Consider the following 21,986-nt stretch of genomic DNA (forward strand, 5'->3'; position numbering starts at 1 on the left):
TTTGCGAAATTGATTTACAATTCTCCATGAGGTCTTGGCTACATTGTCTGATTGAGCTATTTCACTGCTGTATATCTGTTTTCTTAGATTTGAAAGCTCTTTCTTAAAGATTTTCTTGGCTTCATTGTACTTGGCCTTAAAAATCTGCAGGTTTGTTGACTTGTGTAACACATCCAGGTCCTGGATGTTTTGCCTGAGTTTTATCATATTTGCTGGAACTATCAGTCTGTTGGTTTTTGCACTTTGGTTATGGGTGAACACTCTTTGTATTTTCGTAACAGGGCAGCATCTGTCAAAGTGTCTTAACATAGTATCATAGAATTTGGCCCATTTGTTTTCAGATCCTTCAGTCTGGTAAACCAGATCCCAGTCCTCTATAGCTAATTTATTTCTTAAGGCAAGGATGTTACCCTCTTTTAGGATTCTTTTATTTTCGATAACTTTTGTCATTTTTGGGATGCTTGTGTTTACATACTCTACAAGCTGGCATTTGTGGTCAGAGTAGTGAAAATCCATATTCCAGCACCTAACACTGTCTTTAATATGTTTACATAGTATAACGTAATCAATTCTGCTAGATATGGACTTTGTTACCCTGGTATCACTATTTACTACATTTATGAGATTATATGAGTTCAGAGTATCTATTAACCTCATATTACACAAACTGGAAGATTTTGCCTCAATATTCAGATCACCAAGTATAGTTAGGTCACTGGGACCACAACGTCCCACTCCTCTACTAAATATGTCTATGAAGCTAACTACATCAGCCTTTGGTGGATGGTAAATCCCAATAACTTTATGTTTTCTCATAACCTCTCTACACTCTTTGGTGTGGACTTCAATGCCTGTCACTTCAATCAAGCCTTCTTTGTTGTACTGGTCTAGATAGTTTATTTTCTTGTACTTGAAATTCTCACTAATGTAAACTGCCACACCACCACCCTTATGTTGATGTATACAATAAATATTTGCTAAGGAGTAGCCCTCTAGTTCACAGTAAATAATTTCACCAGATTTTAATCCATGCTCAGTTAACACTACTATATGAGGTGACTGTTCACTTACAAAAACCTGTAATATATTAAGCTTATTTCTAAGGTACTGTATGTTTAGGTGCATGAGCCTTAGTGGTAATTTTAACTGGTCACTCTGATTATCTTCCTTTAAAATGCACTGAGTTGGTTCACTTACATAAGTTCTGGATCCAGGCACTAAAAGTGTTCCTGTTCTTTGGCGATCTTGCATTTCTTGATCTACTACCCAACCTGGCTTCTGTCTGTCTAGTTGTCAAGGTAGCTGTTGAGGTGCCTTCTTGCTCCGTACAGTCCGAGGAGGTGCCGAGCTGCCTGGTGTTGCAGTAACTGGAATTGTATACTCCACCACATTTGATTGAGTAAGTGATGCTGAAGAGTCTGCAGTTGATGCAACTGCTTCTGTTGTTTTAACTAGCTGGCTTGGCCAGTTGTTTTTACCCAGTCCTGGGAATTTGTTAGTTGCTTTACTTTCCCACAAAAACATGTCACTTTGAACTCTGGGTTTTATTGGTCTTGATGATCTTCTAGGAGTACAATGTGTTTCTGGACTTTTGAATATCCTGTTCCTGCAAACTGATCTTCCTACTCCATTGTTCGTTACTGTCCTCTTGACAACATTGTGGTTGATTTCTGGTACTGTAATTTTTTCTTGCTGTGGTATTATTTGCTCAGTTCCATCTGGATCCTTCCACTCAAGTGATATTGCAGACTTTAGTTGATTTTTTGGAGAGATGGCTGCAAGTAGAGTTGTCTTCCATCAGTCAGGTTTGTAGAGAGCTCCAAAAACTTAAAGGCCTCTGCTTACTGGTCACATGAACACAGATTTACCTGAAAGACTTACTTAACCCTTTTGTGGGCCGTGGGGATATGCTTCCCATTAACTATACAGTATTTCTTTACAGCATTTATGGGAATGCATGTTTTCACTTCTCTTTGCCACTTTCATCTAATGACCGTCTGCTCCAACCAGCTGTCATTTCTGTATGCTGTGAAATGTAGCTTCTTGGGCTGTGGGAAGTATAAATCCTACCAAATAAGTGTTTTAAGGGTTCTTGAGAACCATTCTTACAACCAAAGTAGTTTCTGAAAGCAGCTTAGGAAGTATACTTACCACAAAATTAATGTCTTTTGTGGTCCTGAGGAAACATACTACCACCAACTTTGGGGTATCCCTAAGCTTTCGATTGATTGATTGATTGATTTCTTTATTAATCCATGTAACAATTTACATTGTGTAGATTTTGTCATCAAAATCATATACAGTACAATATACCTACAATTTATACACATAAAATTAATATTTACACACATATTTAAGGTATCTTACATTAGTTTTATATCCTTATGTAATTTTCTTATAGTACTGTACAATTCTGAATTTCATATTGTAATTATTTCCTCATATATTGCAATGCAGGCTACTTTAATTACACTACGTGTTTTAATTCAGATAGTCCATTACTGCGTAATAACTTTTATTTAATAATTTTTTTTTTTTTAGTTTTGTGTTGAACTGTCCAATTGTGTCAATATCTTTCATATTTTGGGGTAGTTTATTATATAATTTAACAGCATTGTACAACAAGCTCTGCTGAGTTTTAACTTTATTTCTCCTCTCTTGGTGCACATTGTATTGGTTTCTAGTTTCATAGCTGTGCACTAAAGAATTTTTAACATAGCAGTCAATATTTTTTACATATATAATACTTTGAAAAATGAATTCACAGGGGACAGTTAAGATTTCCAGCTTTTGGAAATATTCAAGGCAGTGAGCTCTACTGCCACTCTTGGTTTTTATACAAATTGCTCTTTTCTCTAATTTGAAAACTATTTGAATATTTTTACAGTTGACTCCCCAAAGTATTATTCCATAGGTAGTAACAGAGTGGATATAAGAAAAATATACAGATCTGACACATGTAGTATCACACACTGCAGTCAGAATTGTAAGAGCATAGCATGCTGTAGCGATTCTGTTACTAAGTATTTTAATATGTTCTTCCCACTTTAACTGACTGTCAACATGCATACCAAGAAATTTTGTGTAGCCTACACATTCTATAGTTTCATCATTTAAGTTAAAGTTGTTATAGTGTGTTTTTTTGCAGACATAGAAGTTTTTTTTTTAAATTCTGTGTTAGTTTATTATTGGATGCCCACTCATGTACACTGTTTAGTGTTTGTTCAGCTTTCTCTTTCAGTGCATCTGGTGATTTGTCACTGATTAGAACATTTGAGTCATCTGCAAACAATATTGTTTGTCCATGCTTGATGCTCTGTGGGAAGTCATTTATGTAAATGAGGAATAGTATTGGGCCAAGGACACTACCCTGTGGGACACCTATATTTACATAATTTGGATCTGAAGTATACTTTACAATATAGTTTGAGCAACTTTAAATATGTGAGATTTCAGTTATCTGTCTTCTATTTTTTAGATATGACTGGAACCACTTTTTCACAAGTCCCCTTACTCCCAGTTTGTCTAACTTATTAAAAAATATGTTGTGGTCTACTGTATCAAACGCTTTAGTTAGATCAAGAAATATACCTGTTGTGTAATTCCCTTTATCTAATGCTTCTAGAATGTGTTTTGTGAGGTGTGCTGTTGCTGATTCTATGCTTTTCCCTGATCGAAATCCAAACTGGTCAACAGACAGTAAGTTGTATTTATTTAAATAATTCATTAGCCTATCTTTCATAATAGTTTCTAATATTTTTGCAAAGCATGAGAGTAGAGAAACTGGCCTATAATTTTCAATTTTTCCTTGCATCAACTTTTTTGAAGAGAGGTAGCAATTTAGCATATTTTAAATAGTCTGGAAAGTAGCCCTGCTTGAAGGATTGGTTTATAATATCAACTAAAGGTGGAAGTAGGCTCTCGATACAGTCCTTAATTATAAAAATGGGGACTTCATCCAGACGATCTGAGTTTTTGTTTTTCAGTTTGCTGACTGCTCTGTAGACTTCTACTTGTGTTGTAGGGAATAACACCATTGAGTGTGATGCAGCATTATTTGGCTTTTTGACCTGAGGGGCTGTTAGAAAATTTTCCTGTAATTTTATTCCTATGCTACTGAAATAATCATTTACATAGTTTTCCAAATATATTGGGTCTTCTATTAGAGTCCCTTCCTCTTTGATTTTCAAGTTTAATGCATTCATTTTCCTGGTACCAGTTTTCTGCTTTACAATCTTCCAAACTGCCTTATTTTTGTTTTCAGCAGAGAGCACCAGTTTGGAGTTATGAGCTCTCTTTGCTGCAAGAAATATTTTCCTATATGTTTTCCTATATCTTTTATAAAAGAGTGAGAAAGCAGGTTTAGTTTGACTGTGTTTAATGGAGCTCAGGTATTTTAGTGTTTCAGACGATTTCTTAATGCCTTTTGTGACCCACTTGTTTTTTCCTGCTGTTGATAATGGACATAACACCTTAGAAAATATTTCTTCAAAATTTAATTTAAACACTCTCATGAAGTTTTTGAATTTTTCATTTGCATCTACCTCTGAGTATACTGAGTCCCATGTTTGTCCTGCTATCTGTTTGGCAAACTCATATCTATTTTGTTTAGAAAAAAAAAAATCGCCTGTAAATATGCATTTTCTTTGTTTCTTCTGGAGCCACTTTTATATTAATGGTTTGACCTGAGTGATCAGATAATTGTAGCTCTGCTACCACCACTTCACAGTTATCTTTGCCTAAATTGGTTAATACCTGATCAACAGCTGTCTTTGAGTATTTTGTTATTCTTGTTGCACTGTTAACCATTGGAACTAGATTGAAACTTTGAGCAAGACTTAGTAATGAGTCCCATGTAGCATCAGGATTCAGTTTATCTTCATTTAGGTCTCCACATATGAGAATGTGGTTCTTTGGAGTGGATATCTTGTCAAGAACATGATTAAGTTTGGAGAAAAAGATGTTGAAGTATCCACTAGGAGATCTGTATATACATAAGATAATCAAATTCCTACACCTGTATTGGTCCCTGATTTCAACTACAGCCAGTTCAAAATGTTGCTCTTTACTGATTACACCTAAATCCCTTCTGGTATTATACTGATAATTTTGTTTTACATAAATACAACACCCTCCACAATTCATAGAAGTCCTACAGTATGCACATGCTAAGTTATAAGACTGCAAGACTAACTGATTAATTTCAGCCTCATTGCACCAATGCTCAGTGAGACAAACAACTGAGCACTCTGTAGACTCCAGCTCCACTTCTAGCTGTTGGGTCTCATTTGCTAGGGAACATATATTTTGGTGAACAACTGTTAAGTAATTTTTGCCAACAATATTTGCATTCCCACTTTTTTCTTTTTAATGTCATTCTGTGTTGGTTCAACTGCTTCCTTATTACGATTACACTCATGTTTTTTGTTTGCATATGGTATTCTTAGCTCTTCGGGGATACATCTTTCCACCTACGTATGTACCTGACATTTTGTAGTAATACACTGTACCAGGTGTATTAAAAACAACTACCACAATTTGTTTCTGTTTGTCATGGCATTGCTACTGTTGTCAAGATACATTGCTTCGCTTCTGCAATATATGTTATTGTGACCTGTATCAGTTCACAATTTTATTATGTGATAAACAAAGTTTCTAGGATTGTTTTCACTTTCTGGTAAGTAAACATAGATATTGGTAACAAGTGTAATTTGAAAATTAGTTTATCATTTACTGCCTGTCTCACAATCATTCTTTTCTTTTTTGCTGTTTTCACTGCATACTGAAACTAAAGTTCGTGAAACAAAGTGATGTAGGTACAGAGGATGAATTCATTTCAGGCATTGTGCAGGTTCCACAGGCTGATATCAAGAATATAGTAAACATTTCTTGTACAATGAACAGAGATTTCTAGCAATGGTACCATAAGTGCAGAAGAACTGTTGGCAAAAGTGGAACAGTCAGATGACCCCACTGTTTTCTACTTGCTTAACGTTGTTACACAAGAACCAGCAGTCAACTACCCATTGAAAAAACACAGTACATAGATAGATTACTTCCTTTCTTTATTTCCCATGTAGATACTAGAGCATGTGGTTCAGTAGATGAATCTGTATCAAGAGCAACTGAAACAAAAATGGCTGTCTGATCAGACCATAAATGAGGTGACAAATTGTTGTGTTGCCAAGAGTAATACTACTGGAGTTCAGAAAATGCTTTTGATCAGCTTTATATATCAAAGCCTGTACATGCAGACATTTCAAAAGATATATGAAACTAGTGACATAAATGACAATAGACTTAATCCTCCAAGTGACATCAAAATCATGATAAACTTCCTAAGGTCAGACCTCTTATAACCACAGGCAATGTGTGCTAGTAACTGATTACAGTTAAAGGAAAGATGCATTTGTTTTACATTTAAACATTCTTGGAATATATTTTTTTCTACAATTTCAGTTGTGGCCAGACTTCATATTTATAAAATGTACTGTTAACCTGGTGACCCGTTTGGAAGGCCACAGGGGCTGGTCAGCTACATGCTACACTCTTATAACTTCCCAGCAACAGTGACTGACAGTGCACACTCACCCATTGCAAGGTTCATCCCCTCTCTTGCTTCTGCTAGCTCGCTGTGCAATGTTACAGGCGGTAGATAATCATGCAGCACCTATGATTCTCCAGATCTTCTAAAGACATGTGTGTTACTCTTTCAAGCACTACAGTGCTCCAAGTGTTCAATGTAAATCAGGGTACACATTTTAGTGTTTCATACTGTTTTTGACATATTATTGTTCATTCATTATATTTTTGTGAAAAGGTATATTATTAATCATTTTTCATTAGTTTTGTTTAAAGGTGAAGTTGCGTTGCTGAAGCAATACGGATGAAGCAATGGGCTCTTCAAGAGATATGATCATATAAGACTGTAAATGTGTGCTGAAAAGTCTGTGCAAGCATCCATTTTGAGGACGCAGTTTTAAAGGGGAAACTGATGTGATCAAACAGGGGTGTCTTACACCAGATCTTCCTATTTAACTATAACAACTAAAAATTGTCAGACATTTTCAATAATCATGATACTCCTCTTAGAAATGGTTGTGTGGCTGTAAAGAGAGACAAAAATTGTGCCATTCACTATGTGTTGTGTTTTCTTCTGATGTGTTGTGGACAAGAAATGGTGTGAGTGACATGAACTATTTCAGCAACTTACGGACACAGCACAAAAGTTTGAAGGACCATATTATATCTATGTGGATACTCATTAAATTTGGCAGTACAAGGATAGATCTTTGCTTGGGCGTTGTTTTTGATATTAAATGTTCAGAAGCATAATGAACAAGTGAAGAAAAATTCACATGGTGGACTGACATGTTGAATAATCATGTCTTCTGCCAGTTCTTTGCACTTGCAGAAGACCCAATTATTCAACATGTCAACATATTGCTCGGAAAGCCTGTTTAATTGGAGTCAAGTTTCCTAGCTGCACCAGAACTTCCTTTCAGAGGACACAGTGAAACAGAGCACAGTGATGATCAGATCAATCATGTTGAACTGTTACACTTAATGGCACAAGAGGATGAACATCTATCAAATCACTAGCAGCTTTCAGCTCTTTTTCAAGATATCTTAAGTGACTTATAAAAAGACCTCAGTAATTCAAATGGTGAAGTCATTTTAACCCTTCCTGCAACCAGTGCTTCAGCAGAAAGATAATTCTTTGCACTGAAGAGAATCAAAACTTATCTTCAAAATACACAGTTGCATACCAAACTTTCTCACCTTGATTCACTGTCTATAGAAAGATGATTGCTCAAGTCTGTGAAACAACAGACATTATTCTATAAATCTGTGATTAATGTTTTTGACAAGAAGGATTGCAGAACTGATATCAATTATACATAAAACTGAGAGTACCAGAATTTTTAATATCATCCTTCTTCATGCAGACATTTCTGAGTATCTGATACAGCTCAACAGGCCTAATCGTTGAGGCCGGGCCTTGTACTGTAATAGACGAAAATGACATTATTTAGTGTAATACTAGGGCATGATGTGATACAATAAATGATAATTATAAACAATAGCATAATAATAATTACAACAGTATTGTTACTTCTAACATTTTTTTAAAAACTGATTCCAGTTACCTCATATCTCACCACTGCTTATAACCTTCCTGAATAACAAAATTTGTAAGCCACAAACTGGTAGTAAGGTACAGGCTGTGTATGGAAGCATGATACCTTTCATGGGATGGATATCACTCAAGCAGTACATGCCTCTGAAGCCAATCACATGAGGATACAAAGTCTTGCGTTTAGCACTCAGACAAGCTATGTCACAAAATTGGTATTTACACAGGAAAACTGGATGAAGGATCTCCAGAAAATTCTAGGGGAGAACATTAACATGACCCAAGGTCTGAAACATAGTGACAGTGAGGTAGCATATGACAATGTCTTTACCACTGTGGATCATTGAAATAAGAGAATTTCAGTTCCAATGCAAACATGGTACTGTACCTTTAAAATGAATGGACCACAAACCTGTCACTATTTTGACAACTTAAGACAATCCTAGAGAAACAACATTCATGTCAAGGAAGAATAAGGATTATACTACCAACATTATTACTTGTCCAATAGCCGTAGCAACATACAATAATATAATGGGTGGTGTGGATCACTTCAATTAACTTGCACAAAATTATGCAGTATGTCAATGTTTCAATTAACTTGCACAAAATTATGCAGTATGTCAATGTTCTCGTAAGTGGTGGCGTCAGATTCTCTACTTCCTGATAGATGTGCCAATTGGAAATGTCTTTATAATGCACAGAATGAATAAAGAACAAGAAAGGTATGAAGATCATTGAACTTTTGATTACGAATCCCAAAACATTTCATAGATGGATTCACATCATGCACAAAAACTGTCCAGTCACCATTGTAACCAAGAAGAACACTGTGCCAGATCATGTATGACTGGTGAAGGTAGATCATATGCTTGTATGGAAGAAAAGTGGGAAATCCATTGACCAGCATTGTTCCCTGGTGATACATGTGAAGCAGATGCTCGGGTGAGATACATTAAACAACACCTTATAATCAGGAGTTCATTCATTCACCTCTTTACACAAGTAAAGCTAACAAAGAACTGGATGGTGGAACTACACAAAGATAATGGTTTGCTTGGTTCAAAGATGATGCTCAGATCGATACTGGTGTTGACCTCATTGGCGCCACACATGTACCACCATAATTTTCAGTCCTAAATCACAGAAATATAGGCAATTAATCACAAATCCAATAAGATACCAAAAAATTGTTTTAACTGAATCACCATCAAAAATGCATCCATGAAAAAGTTAAACAAAATTCTGTATAACTGATCAGCACTACGCATCTGTGCTTGAGAAACACACCTGCAAATTCTTCTAAGTTTAGCATGCTGGTAAGAGTAGTTCTATAGACCACTGTGTTTCACATCAGTACGTGTCACATAATTGGATTAAAAAAATATCTACTCACCATGTGGCAGCATGAAAGTTAAGAAAATGTGCAAACTTTTGCAGCCAGTGACTACTTCTAGCAGGAGGATTCAAGGTGAAAGATGAGTGAACAGGACTGGTGAGGTTCAGAAAATGGAGAGAGTTACAGAAAACTCACTTGGAACTCCCTAGTCAGGGAGACTTACTGGATAGGATGAGGAGGAAAGACTAATTGTTGGGCACTGCACCTTTGAACAGGTTTTTAAAACTCATCTGGCACAGTCACCAACAATCTGCCTTTCCTTTTCAACCTGTCCAGTAAATCCCCCCTGATACAATGTTCTGAGCGACTTTTTCATAAATCCCCCCATTTCCTAAACCTCACCAGTCCTTCCCCTTCTTTCTTCCTCTTCAACCCTTCTGCAGAAGGAGTAACTGGCTCTGAAAACTTGCACATACACTAAACTTCCATGTGGGTTTTCTCCTGCTGCCAGTTGGTGAGTAGATTTTTTTTTCTGTCAGAGTATATTTTCATAAACTGATTATTTGTATTGATCCAGCAGTAGATGTCACCAACACAGTGTTATAGAGCATCACCTACACACAGAGGGCCCATGACTCGCTTCTTATGTCCAACTGATCTGTCAGCTTTCTTCTGAATTTTGCAAAGTCCAAGCATCTCACGAAATTGTTTGAATATTGAGACTGGGTGTTCCTTCTTGTATTCAGACTGGGATATGTCAAGCATACTACAATACTCATGATTCGGCACAAAAATTCCCAAAACTAGTAATGCCAGTATTTAACGTCAGCACAAAAAATTTCTTCTGCATATTATACAGGGTTATTACAAAGGATTGAAGCGATTTCACAGCTCTACAATAACTTTATTATTTGAGATATTTTCACAATGCTTTGCACACACATGCAAAAACTCAAGAAGTTTTTTTAGGCATTCACAAATGTTCGATATGTGCCCCTATAGTGATTTGGCAGACATCAAGCCGATAATAAAGTTCCTCCCACACTCGGCGCAGCATGTCCCGATCAATGAGTTTGAAAGCATCGTTAATGCAAGCTCGCAGTTCTGGCACATTTCTTGGTAGAGGAGGTTCAAACACTGAATCTTTCACATAACCCCACAGAAAGAAATCGCATGGGGTTAAGTCGGGAGAGCGTGGAGACCATGACATGACTTGCTGATCATGATATCCACCACGACCGATCCATCGGTTTTCCAATCTCCTGTTTAAGAAATGCCGAACATCATGATGGAAGTGCAGTGGGGCACCATCCTGTTGAAAGATGAAGTCGGCGCTGTTGGTCTCCAGTTGTGGCATGAGCCAATTTTCCGCGGGCTACGCGTGAAACTTGCCCGCACGTGTTCAACCGTTTCTTCGCTCACTGCAGGCTGACCCGTTGATTTCCCCTTACAGAGGTATCCAGAAGCTTTAAACTGCGCATACCATTGTCGAGTGGAGTTAGCAGTTGGTGGATCTTTGTTGAACTTTGTCCTCAAGTGTCGTTGCACTGTTATGACTGACTGATGTGAGTGCATTTCAAGCACGACTTACACTTTCTCGGCTCCTGTCGCCATTTTGTCTCACTGCACTCTCAAGCACTCTGATGGCAGAAACCTGAAGTGCGGCTTCAGCCGAACAAAACTTTATGAGTTTTTCTACGTATCTGTAGTGTGTCGTGACCATATGTCAATGAATGGAGCTACAGTGAATTTATGAAATCGCTTCAATCATTTGTAATAGCCCTGTACATGATGTAAAGCTACTGTTACTTGTGATGTTACATTTACCTGATAAAACATGAAGCACAGACAGAGTTAGCAAAAGAATCAAATTTGCTAAGAAAGCTGCAGTGTTCTCCAATTCACTTCTTCCAGGCTAAATTTATAATTTTTAACTATGTTGTTCACTAGTTAATTAATGTAATTTTATGATGTGCATGGATAGTAAAGAAACATATAGAAAGAAACTTTCTTTCCTCTGTATGAAAACATTTTACAACACCATCTGAAGTATGAATCACACATGAAATGTGGATTTAAGTACTATAATTATGGATAGTACAAATTACATGATGAAATCTATACCTACCAGGAATGTGCTTATATGGTTTTATTTTGCAATTGCAAAAAATGATGGATAAATGTCAGTGGCTGGAATAAAGCTTGTAGGTAGTTTTACATAAGTATCTGTTATTTTACAATCAGCAGAGATTTGAACAAACTTGTTTCTTTACAGTGGCATTGTGCGATTCTTTACAGTGGCATTGTGCGACGTGTACGCCTGGGTGATGTTGACTTAACAACACCAAGTGATGATGAAGCTGTGCAGGAGATTTATGTTGAATGGGTAATCCCACATCCTCTCTATGAACGAAAGTTCAAGTTCCATAATGTGGCTGTCCTCCATTTGCATACACCAGCCGAACTTAGCTCACGTGTTCGGCCTGCTTGCTTGAATACATTAAGACAGCTGCCAACAAATCATGCAATTATAACAGGATTTGGAGCTGAAAGTTTTGCATCAACAGAGTATGGTAGGTTAAAGCATTTAAAATGCTTATACCAGTGAAGGAAAGTGGCTACTCACCATATAGCACAGATGCTGAGTTGCGATAGGTACAACAAAAAGATTCACACAATTATAGCTTCCAGCCATTAAGGCCTTTGTCAGCAGTAGACACACATACACAAATGTGTGCGCACGCGCACACAGACACACACACACACACACACACAGACACAGACACAGACACACACACACACACACACACACACACACACACACACACACACACACACACACACACACACAGACACAGACACACACACACACACACACACACACACACACACACACACACATTTACGCAAACACAACTTGCACGCATGTCTGCAGTCTCAGAGAACTGAAACCACACTGTGAGCAGCAGCATCAGTGCATGATGGGAGTAACGACTGGGTAGGGGTAAGGAGGAGGATGGAGTGGGGAGGGGGAGAGATAGCATGGTGGGAGTGATGGACAGTGAAGTGTTGCAGTTTAGACGGAGGGCAGGAGAGAAGGTGTGGAGGGGGAAGGGGGTAAGTAGGAGAAGGAGAGAAAAATAAATTAAAAGACTAGGTGTGGCAGTGAAATGACAGCTGTGTGGTGCTGGAATGGGAACAATGAGGGGGCTGGGTGGGTGAGGACAGTGACTAATGAAGGTTGAGGCCAGGAGGGTTATGGGAATGTAGGATGTATTGCAAGGAAAGTTCCCACTTGCACAGTTCAGAAAAGCTCGTGTTGGTGGGAAGGATCCATATGGCACAGGCTGTGAAATAGTCATTGAGATGCGGGATATCATGTTTGGCAGCGTGTTCAGCAACAAGATGGTCCACCTGTTTTTTGGCCACAGTTTGTCAGTGGCCGTTCATGCGGACAGACAGCTGATTGGTTGTCATGCCTACATAGAATGCAGCACAGTGGTTGCAGCTTAGCTTGTAAATCACATGACTGGTTTCACAGATAGCCCTGCCTTTGATGGGATAGGTGATGTTAGTGACCAGAGTGGAGTAGGTGGTGGTAGGAGGATGTATGGGACAGGTCTTGCATCTAGGTCTATTACAGGGGTATGAGCCATGAGGTAAGGGATTGGGAGCAGGGGTTGTGTAAGGATGGACGAGTATATTGTGTAGGTTTGGTGGACAGTGGAATACCATGGTAGGATGGGTGGGAAGGATAGTGGGCAGGACATTTCTCATTTCAGGGCACAACAAGAGGTAATCGAAATCCTGGCGGAGAATGTAATTCAGTTGCTCCAGTCCCAGGTGGTACTGAGTTAAGAGGGGAATGCTCCTCTGTGGCCGGACTGTGGGACTTCGTGAGGTGGTGGGAGACTGGAAAGATAAGGCACGGGAGATTTGTTTTTGTACGAGGATGGGAGGATAACTATGGTCAGTGAACACTTCAGTGAGACCCTCGCTGTATTTAGAGAGGAACTGCTCATCACTGCAGATGCGATTGAGGTTCTGGAGGAATGTGAATAAGGTGTCCTCACCTTCACTAGAGATAGAAAAGATGTCAACAACAAATCTGAACCAGGTGAGGGGTTTAGGATTCTGGGTTTTCAGGAAGCATTCCTCTAGATGGCCCATGAATAGGTTAGCATAGGATGGTGCCATGCAGGTGCCCATAGCCGTAATGTGGATTTGTTTGTAGGTAATGCCTTCAAATGAGGAGTAATTATGAGTGAGATATAGTTGGTCATGGAGACTAGGAAGGAGGTTGTTGGTTTGGAATCCATAGGGCATCTGGAAAGGTAGTGTTCAACAGCAGTAAGGCCATGGGCATTAGGAATGTTAGTGTACAGGGAGGTGGCATCAGTAGAGATGAGCAGGGCACCATGTGTTAAAGAGACGGGAACTGTGGAGAGTCAGTCGAGGAAATGTTTGGCATGTAGGAGGATAGGTTCCGGGTAATGGAGCGTCCTGGGTGGTTGAGTTTATGGACTTTAGGATGCATGTAGAAGGTGGGAGAGCAGGGAGTGGTAGGGGTAAGTAGAGAGAAGGACTCTGGAGAGAGGTTCTGGGATGGGCCTAAGGATTTGAGTAGTAACTGGAGATCCTTCTGGATTATTGTAATGGGATTACTATGGCATGGTTTGTAGGTGGAAGTATGTGACAGCTGACGCAGTCCTTCTGCCATGTAATTCTTGTGTTTCAAAACAATGGTGGTGGAGCCTTTGTCTTCAAACATCCATCCTGGATTTTCCATTGTTTGTTTTTTGCCTGATGGCTTTTCTTCAATCCTAACCCTGTGCTGTTTTCCTTTGTAACTACTTTCTTTTGGATCTCTATATTCAATGTCTATTCTTCTTTCTTTTGTTTCCTGTGTTTCTCTTGTTGCCTTACCAACTGCACTGCATGCTATACTTATGAGCCACAGTGTATCAAATGTCTCGACTGCACACAACAGACAACCTCAATACCACTCTGATTGTTGGTGCAGCATCTTGTGTCCCACATTACTCCTGCCAAGATAATTAAGCCCTTACCTTCAAACTGATAATGCTCCCTGTGTCAGTTCCTGTACTTTTGTGTGTTATCTCACGCACTTTTCCAGTGGCATGATCTTGTATCTCTACCTACGAACCCCTCCCCACACCCCACACTTCCTCCTTTCTGTCCCTGTTTGCACCCACTAAATCCAACTCATCCAGTCACATCTGCCGTCCCCCTTCTTTACGCTTATCCCCCATCAAACCTGCTACCCATGGTAAGATGCATATATTTATTAATGATTAGTTATTCTCTACTTTGACCCTTGTGACTTCTTTCCAATTTTAGTGAGTGTTCGCCTTCCACTATCGTCATCTTCCTCAGATTTTATCTTGATTTTCCCCCTTGTGCATCCATTGGTCCTTTTTGTGTTTTTCACACGTATTTGGGTGTATTTTGTGTAATTTTTCAGATGTAAGTCTACTTTCTTAAGTAATTTTTCACATTTTTTGCACCACCATGGATTAATGCTCCTTCTGTCTGGGTCAATACAGAAAAGTTTCCTTATCCCTAGTCAGATCCCACTCCCATGTATTGTTCCTCCATTGTTGCTTGGCTCATGAAATCACCCCCCCCCCCCTCCCCCCTAATGCCCTTACCATCAAATTACCCATCTCTGTTTGCCACCCCTCCTTCCACAATGACCTCCACCTGTTCAGATTTCACCAATCCTTAGCCCTTACCAACATAGTCCTGCAGAACAATATCAACCAAGCCCAATCCTCCTTGCAATACCTTCTCTCCATCCGCAAAATTCTCCTGCTGTGTAATCCCAAATTCCTGGAACCCATAACATACATTGAAACTCTTGCCCTGCAGGAACTTGAGCAACAGGCACAATGCCACCTCAGAAAGCTCTCCATCCTGCTCACTTCCTACTCCTGCCTTGGAGTACCACTGTCCATCCCTTCTACAACAATCTCCAAACCTCCCCCATGCCCCCTCATAGCTGACAAACCTTGTCTCACAGACCTACTACACTTACCCCACCACCAAACAGAACCCAGAACCTAAACAGACCCACAACACAGTTATGAACCTTTCCTCCAGAATCCTTAGTCCCACACAAATATCAGTCTTTTCCAAAGGCCTCACCTTTTGCCCCACTCCCAAATTCAATCATGCAGGACTTGTTAAAGACCTTCTCTCCTTCTCCCAGTCCCTACAGTGGAAACACTTTTTTGCCACCAACCCAACCTATCAGACTCAACCGAAGACCAATATTGAACCTAACTCAGTTCACTCCTCCATCCGACCGTGATCCACCCCCACTGCCTCCAAATCAACTCCTGTTAACTTTCCAGAGTTTCTTAACCTTGAACCTTGCCTCACCATCATTACCCAAATCCCCCAACCTGCAAACTAACCTTACGTCCACAGAAAGAACTGTAGTCCACCATCTAAAAGCTGATCCTGACTTTATAATCCTACCTGCAGACAAAGGCTCCACCACTGCTGTTTTGAACTGCAAGGATTACAAGGCAGGACGACTCCGTCAGCTGTCAGGTACTTCCACCAACAAACCATGCCACAGTGATCCCAATCCAGTAATTCAGCACGATCTCCAGTTACTACCCAAAGCATTAGGCCCATCCCAGAACCTCTCTCCAGAGTCATATCTCTCTATTTACCCCTACCACTCCCCACACTCCCACTTTCTACATGCTTCCTAAAGTCCATAAACCCAACCACCCAGGACGCCCCATTGTGGCTGGTTACTGTGCCCCCACTGAGAGAATCTCTGCTGTCCTATACCAACACCTTCAACCTATTACCCAGAACCTATCCTCCTACATGCCAAACATTTCCTCGACTGACTCTCCACAGTTCCCGTCCCTTTAACACATGGTGCCCTGCTCATCACTACTGATGCCATCTCCCTGTTCACTAACATTCCTAATGCCCATGGCCTTACTGCTATCGAACACTTCCTTTCCAGATGCCCTATGGATTCCAAACCAACAACCTCCTTCCTAGTCTCCATGACTGACTATATCCTCACCCACAATTACTTCTCCTTTGAAGGCATTACCTACAAACAAATTCATGGTACAGCTATTGGCACCCACATAGCACCAACGTATGCTAACCTATTCATGGGCTATCTAGAGGAATCCTTCCTGAAAACTCATATCCTAAACCCCTCACCTGGTTCAGATTCATTGATGACATCTTTACTATCTGGATCAAAGGTGAGAACACCCTACCCACATTCCCCAGAACCTCAACTTCTTCCCCATTTGCTTCACCTGATCCTACTCAACCCAACAAGCCACTTTCCTAGATGTTGACCTCCACCTCAGAGATGGCTACATTAGTACCTCTGTCCATATCAAACCTAATAACCACCAGCAATACCTCCACTTCGACAGCTGCCACCCATTCCATACCAAGAAGTCCCTTCCATACAGCCTAGCCACCCATGGTCATTGCATGTGCAGTGATGAGCAGTTGCTCTCTAAATACACCGAGGGTCTCACTGAAGCGTTCACTGACCATAGTTATCCTCCCATCCTTGTACAAAAACAAATCTCCTATGCCTTATCGTTCCAGTCTTCCTAAAGTCCCACAGTCTGGCCACAGAGGAGCATTCCCCTCTTAACTCAGTACCAGAGCAACTGAATTACATTCTCTGCCAGGGTTTCGATTACCTCTTGTTGTGCCCTGAAATGAGAAATGTCCTGCCCACTATCCTTCCCACTGCTCCTACTGTGGTATTCCACTGTCCACTAAACCTACACAATATATTCGTCCATCCTCACACAACCCCTGCTCCCAATCCCTTACCTCATAGCTCATCTTCCTGTAATAGACGTAGATGTGAGACCTGTCCTAGATATCCTCCTACCACCAGCTACTCCCCTCTGATCACTAACATCACCTATCCCATCAAAGGCAGGGCTACCTGTGAAACCAGTCACGTGATTTACTAGCTAAGCTGCAAGAACTGTGCTGCATTCTATGTACCGTATTTACTCGAATCTAAGCCGCACTTTTTTTCCGGTTTTTGTAATCCAAAAAACCGCCTGCGGCTTAGAATCGAGTGCAAAGTAAGCGGAAGTCCTGAAAAATGTTGGTAGGTGCCGCCACAACTAACTTCTGCGTCGAATATATGTAGCGATTCACAGGCATGCTTTTCAGGCACAAAGATAAATACTGGCGCCAAAACCTCTGCATCAGTAAAAAAAAAAAAAAAAAACGGTGGAAGATGAGATTTTTTCTCCGCCCCGAGTTTCGATCACTGCATTTTCATACATTATCCAACGAAGTAAATACAAATTCCGTATTGTTCATCTTCGAATTTAGCAACATTTCAATGTACTGTACTATGAAAATCCGACAGGCAAGACTGTTCAGGATGTTTGTCAATATGGCCAACTCTACGTTCTGAATTTTTTCTACCTATGAGAAGAGATGGTTGCTAATAGGAACTTTTATGAATTGTGAATCACATGCAGTATTCTCTTCACCATAAGAATAATATGTATATAAACATTTTGCCATGTATTGTTTCGTGTTTGCTGCTATCTCATTTAAATCCTGTCTGCTTAATAAACTACGAAACTAGAGTGAGACAACAGCAAACGCGGAAGAATATACATATCATTTCATGTTTATATTCGTATTATTCTTATGCCTAGTAGTGATACAGTCAGAAATGAAGCACGTGAACTGACTAGATTTTTAAATCTAAGATGACTAATTTCTGTGCAGAATGTTATATACTAAAGAGGCGTCTGCAAAGATTTTCAAACAGAGAAAAATTTTCGCTAAACTCTCGTTCAGAACATCTTCTATCATACGCAGTCTATTATTTGGTTCTTGTTGATCATCATCAAAGAAAGCAGCAGTGTTAGTAACTAACAACAAATAGCTGTCTCTTGCCATTGTTTCGCTAATGAGACAATTCCTCTCTTTTTCTATTTTTAATTGTAAGCGGCGGTAGCGCGCACAAAAGCAAGCCATGCCACGAGCGGGACAGGTCGTAAACACTGATTATCAGAATGCGACAAACAGTGCATGACACAGCACAGTAATGCATTTTCAGCTTAGAGTGACGTAAACACCTATAACAAAGAGAACGGCACTTATCAGATCAAAGAAAAATAAGCAATCAATCCAAACCAGATGAAGCACATGAAAAAGGAAGGGTACCCGTATAAATATGGACGGAGCACCCGATGCACAGCAATGGCTACCTGGCAAAGCTTAACTGCTAAGCTTACTACGCGAACCAAACTACTGTAGCTGTATCATCATTCATTCGTCCTAAATTGTGTCTCATATTACAATGGGCCAACTTTGTTTCGATTTGGAGGTGCTGCTTAAAACTTTAATCTCCCCTTGAATTTTGAGTCTCAAATTTCAGGTGCGGCTTAGATTCGGGAAAATTTTTTTTCCTTGATTTCCAGTCTCATTTTTCAGGTGCGGCTTAGATTCGAGTGCGGCTTAGATTTGAGTAAATACAGTAGTCATGACAACCAACCAGCTGTCTGCCTGCATGAACGGTCACCGACAAACTGTGGCCAAAAGCAGGTGGACCACCCTGTTGCTGAAAATGCTGCCAAACATGACACCCCTCATCTCAATGACTGTTTCACTGCCTGTGCCATATGGATCCTTCCAACCAACACCATCTTTTCTGAATTGCACAAGTGGGACTTTCCTTGTGATACATCCGACGTTCCCATAACCCTCCTGGCCTCAACCTTCGTTAGTCACTGTCCTCACCCATCCAGCCCGCTCCCTGTTCCCATTCCAGCACCACACAGCTGTCATTTCACCGCCACACCCAGTGTTTTAACTTCTTTTTCTCCCCTTTCCACTACTTACCCCCTCCCCCCTCTGCAACTTCTCTCCTACCCTCTGTCTAAACTGCAAAATTTCACTGTCCATCACTCCCACCATACTATCCCTCCCCCTCCCCGACCCAGCCTCCTCCTTACCCCCACCCAATCACCAGTCCCATCATGCACTGGTACTGCTGCTTGCAGAGTGGTTTCAGTTCTCTGAGACTGCAGACGCGCGTGTGTGTGTGTGTGTGTGTGTGTGTGTGTGTGTGTGTGTGTGTGTGTGTGTGTGTGTGTGTGTGTGTCTACTGCTGACTGAGGCCTTAATGGCCGAAAGCTATAATTGTGTGAATCTTTTTGTTGTGCCTACCATGACTCAGGATCTCTGCTATATGGTGAGTAGCAACTTTCCTTCTTTGGTATAGTGCATTCCGTCCTGGATTTTCCATTGTTTTATTTAAAATGCTAGTTTTTCTACCACAGTGTTACTGTAAAATGATACCATTTAAAAAATTGTTAGAAATGTAGTTTTCCATTCAGAAAGCATCTGTGGTTAATTATTGTTTGGTGTAATTATTTGATACTGAGATATTGACCTCCCTCCTCTTCCACATATTTACGTTCTGGTCATTGCTAGCATCAACTTGATCATCTCAAAGCTATAGGTTTAAATGAGTGTAGAATGGTGTTTGCTCAAAGATCTACACATGTGATGTTTTAGATGACATAAACATGAATTTTATTCCTTCCAAAACTCAGTTATTACTCACAGTGACCACTTTTTACACCAAGAAAAGTCATTGGCACAATTATCCAGAATCAGCACCCATAATTATAGTGGTTAAGTTAATTGACACAAAATTAACAGATTGCATTTATACAAAAAAGTCACAGTTGACAATTACCACTGTCTTTCAGTGGTTTATTTATAGCCTTAGTGAATGAGGAGGAGGGGGGGTGGGGGGGGGGGGGGGAGGGGCAGTACCACAGCTCTTTTGTGGATGTGTGTCACATGTGAAATGCATGGGGCTCCGAGATATTGCAGCCTTTCTTATCTCTTGGCTGCATTCCCTTCCCTATATACACTTTCTCCCATCATAGCTCTTACCCCTCCAGCTTCTTCTCCCTCCAGCTTCCTCATCCTCCCTCAGAGTTTCCCTTTGCTATGACTTCCACTATTCCTTTGTGGTCTAGCTAGTCTTGTGTTTCCACTATCCCTTTTTTTTCTGGTCTCCCTTGGGGTTTGATCTCCCATTCTAAACTCTTTCCATAGTCTGAACCATTTGGGGCAGAACTACCTCTCTAGCATCTCTGATGTGGGTTCCTCTCCTTTCCCACCATAGACCCCAACCTCCACTGGGTCAACAGCATGGTGGCTGGTCAATGCAGTAGGCTGTTATGACATACCCATCTATCTGAACCCACTGACAACACAGGATTCACTCTTTTGGTACCTGAGCTGTCACTCTCTTGTGTATGCGTAGGAGTGGTTGCTCACCTTTTTAAGGCATTGGAACTCCAGGCAATGACTGCCATGACAGGCAGCCCTTGCTGCCATTGGGTGGTGCCCACAAGTTGAGCACTTGATACGAGGGGGTAGTACCAGGATGGATACTCTTTGCAAGTGTGCTAACTCCATACTTCTGGCCACTCTCCTGCAGCTGCCTCTTCATACAGGAACAGTTCTTTCTCTGCTTCTACTTTTAGTTCTTTGGCCTTTTCCACCCTGGCCACCCCCTGGCAGGAGGGCCAGGCCCACCACATTTGGGCAGAACCATTTCCCTGTTACTTGGTTTGTTCCAGGACGGATGGGAGGACTTTTCCCATTACAAAACCAAACTTTTTTGTAGAACACATTGAAGATAAATTTGGTGAAGTTGACTTCCTTAGTAAGATACAATCTGGTTCCCTACTGATTAAAACCTCTTCTGCCAGTCAACTTACCCTTTGTGATTGTGAGCACTTAGGAGACATCCCAGTGAGCATTACTCCTTACCAATCCTTAAATATGACCCAGGGCACTATTTTGTACAGGGACAGGGACCTCCTCCTTCAATCTGATGAGAAACCTGGGACTCATCTACCACTGCACTGTATTTATTACACTGATACTTGCACTTTCATAGTGGCTTTTGAGGAGATATCCTTTCAGAAAAAGTCAGTTAAGGTTTACTATCATGACATGAAGCCCTATGCCCTGCCTCCCAAGTGCTGTTTCTGGTGTTTCCGTTTGGTCTTTGCATTTGAGGCAACTCTATTTGTGGTAGCTGCATCCTTCAGCCAAGAACATGAACTGTTCCGGCTCACATTCTGCTCACTCACTAGATTACACGATCTACAAAAAGGAAAGAAAGATCCAGGAATTCCAAACTCTCACCCACCTATCCTTCTCTTTGGCCTGACAGAAATTCAACTGTCTCCACACAGTGTCTTTAATGTCTGTCTTTGATTCTGGTGCATCTTTTCATCCTCTTCCTCCTTCCTTCCATCATTTCCACCTCCCTAGCAGACCCCATTCTCTCTCCTCATGGAATCACGCCTCCTCAGCTGGAGAAGAAACCCTCTTCTCTGGCACCCACTGAGGATGGGACTCCCTCTAGGAGACCCCTACCTGCCATCTCTAGGATAAGAAGCTTGTTAGTTAGAC

The 21,986-nt window shown here is 40.6% G+C and overlaps 1 protein-coding gene across 1 annotated transcript in view; it reads left to right on the top strand.

Moving 5' to 3' along the window:
* The window catches only part of LOC126457127 (serine protease snake-like), a 162,976-nt gene that overhangs the window by 87,140 nt on the left and 53,850 nt on the right, over window positions 1-21,986 (top strand). The window contains exon 5 of the mRNA XM_050093191.1: window positions 11,775-12,049. Coding sequence (XP_049949148.1) covers window positions 11,775-12,049 — 275 coding nt within the window. The remainder of the gene's footprint in view (window positions 1-11,774; window positions 12,050-21,986) is intronic.

This window comes from Schistocerca serialis, chromosome 1 (genome assembly GCF_023864345.2).
Source record: "Schistocerca serialis cubense isolate TAMUIC-IGC-003099 chromosome 1, iqSchSeri2.2, whole genome shotgun sequence".
Taxonomy (NCBI): domain Eukaryota; kingdom Metazoa; phylum Arthropoda; class Insecta; order Orthoptera; family Acrididae; genus Schistocerca; species Schistocerca serialis.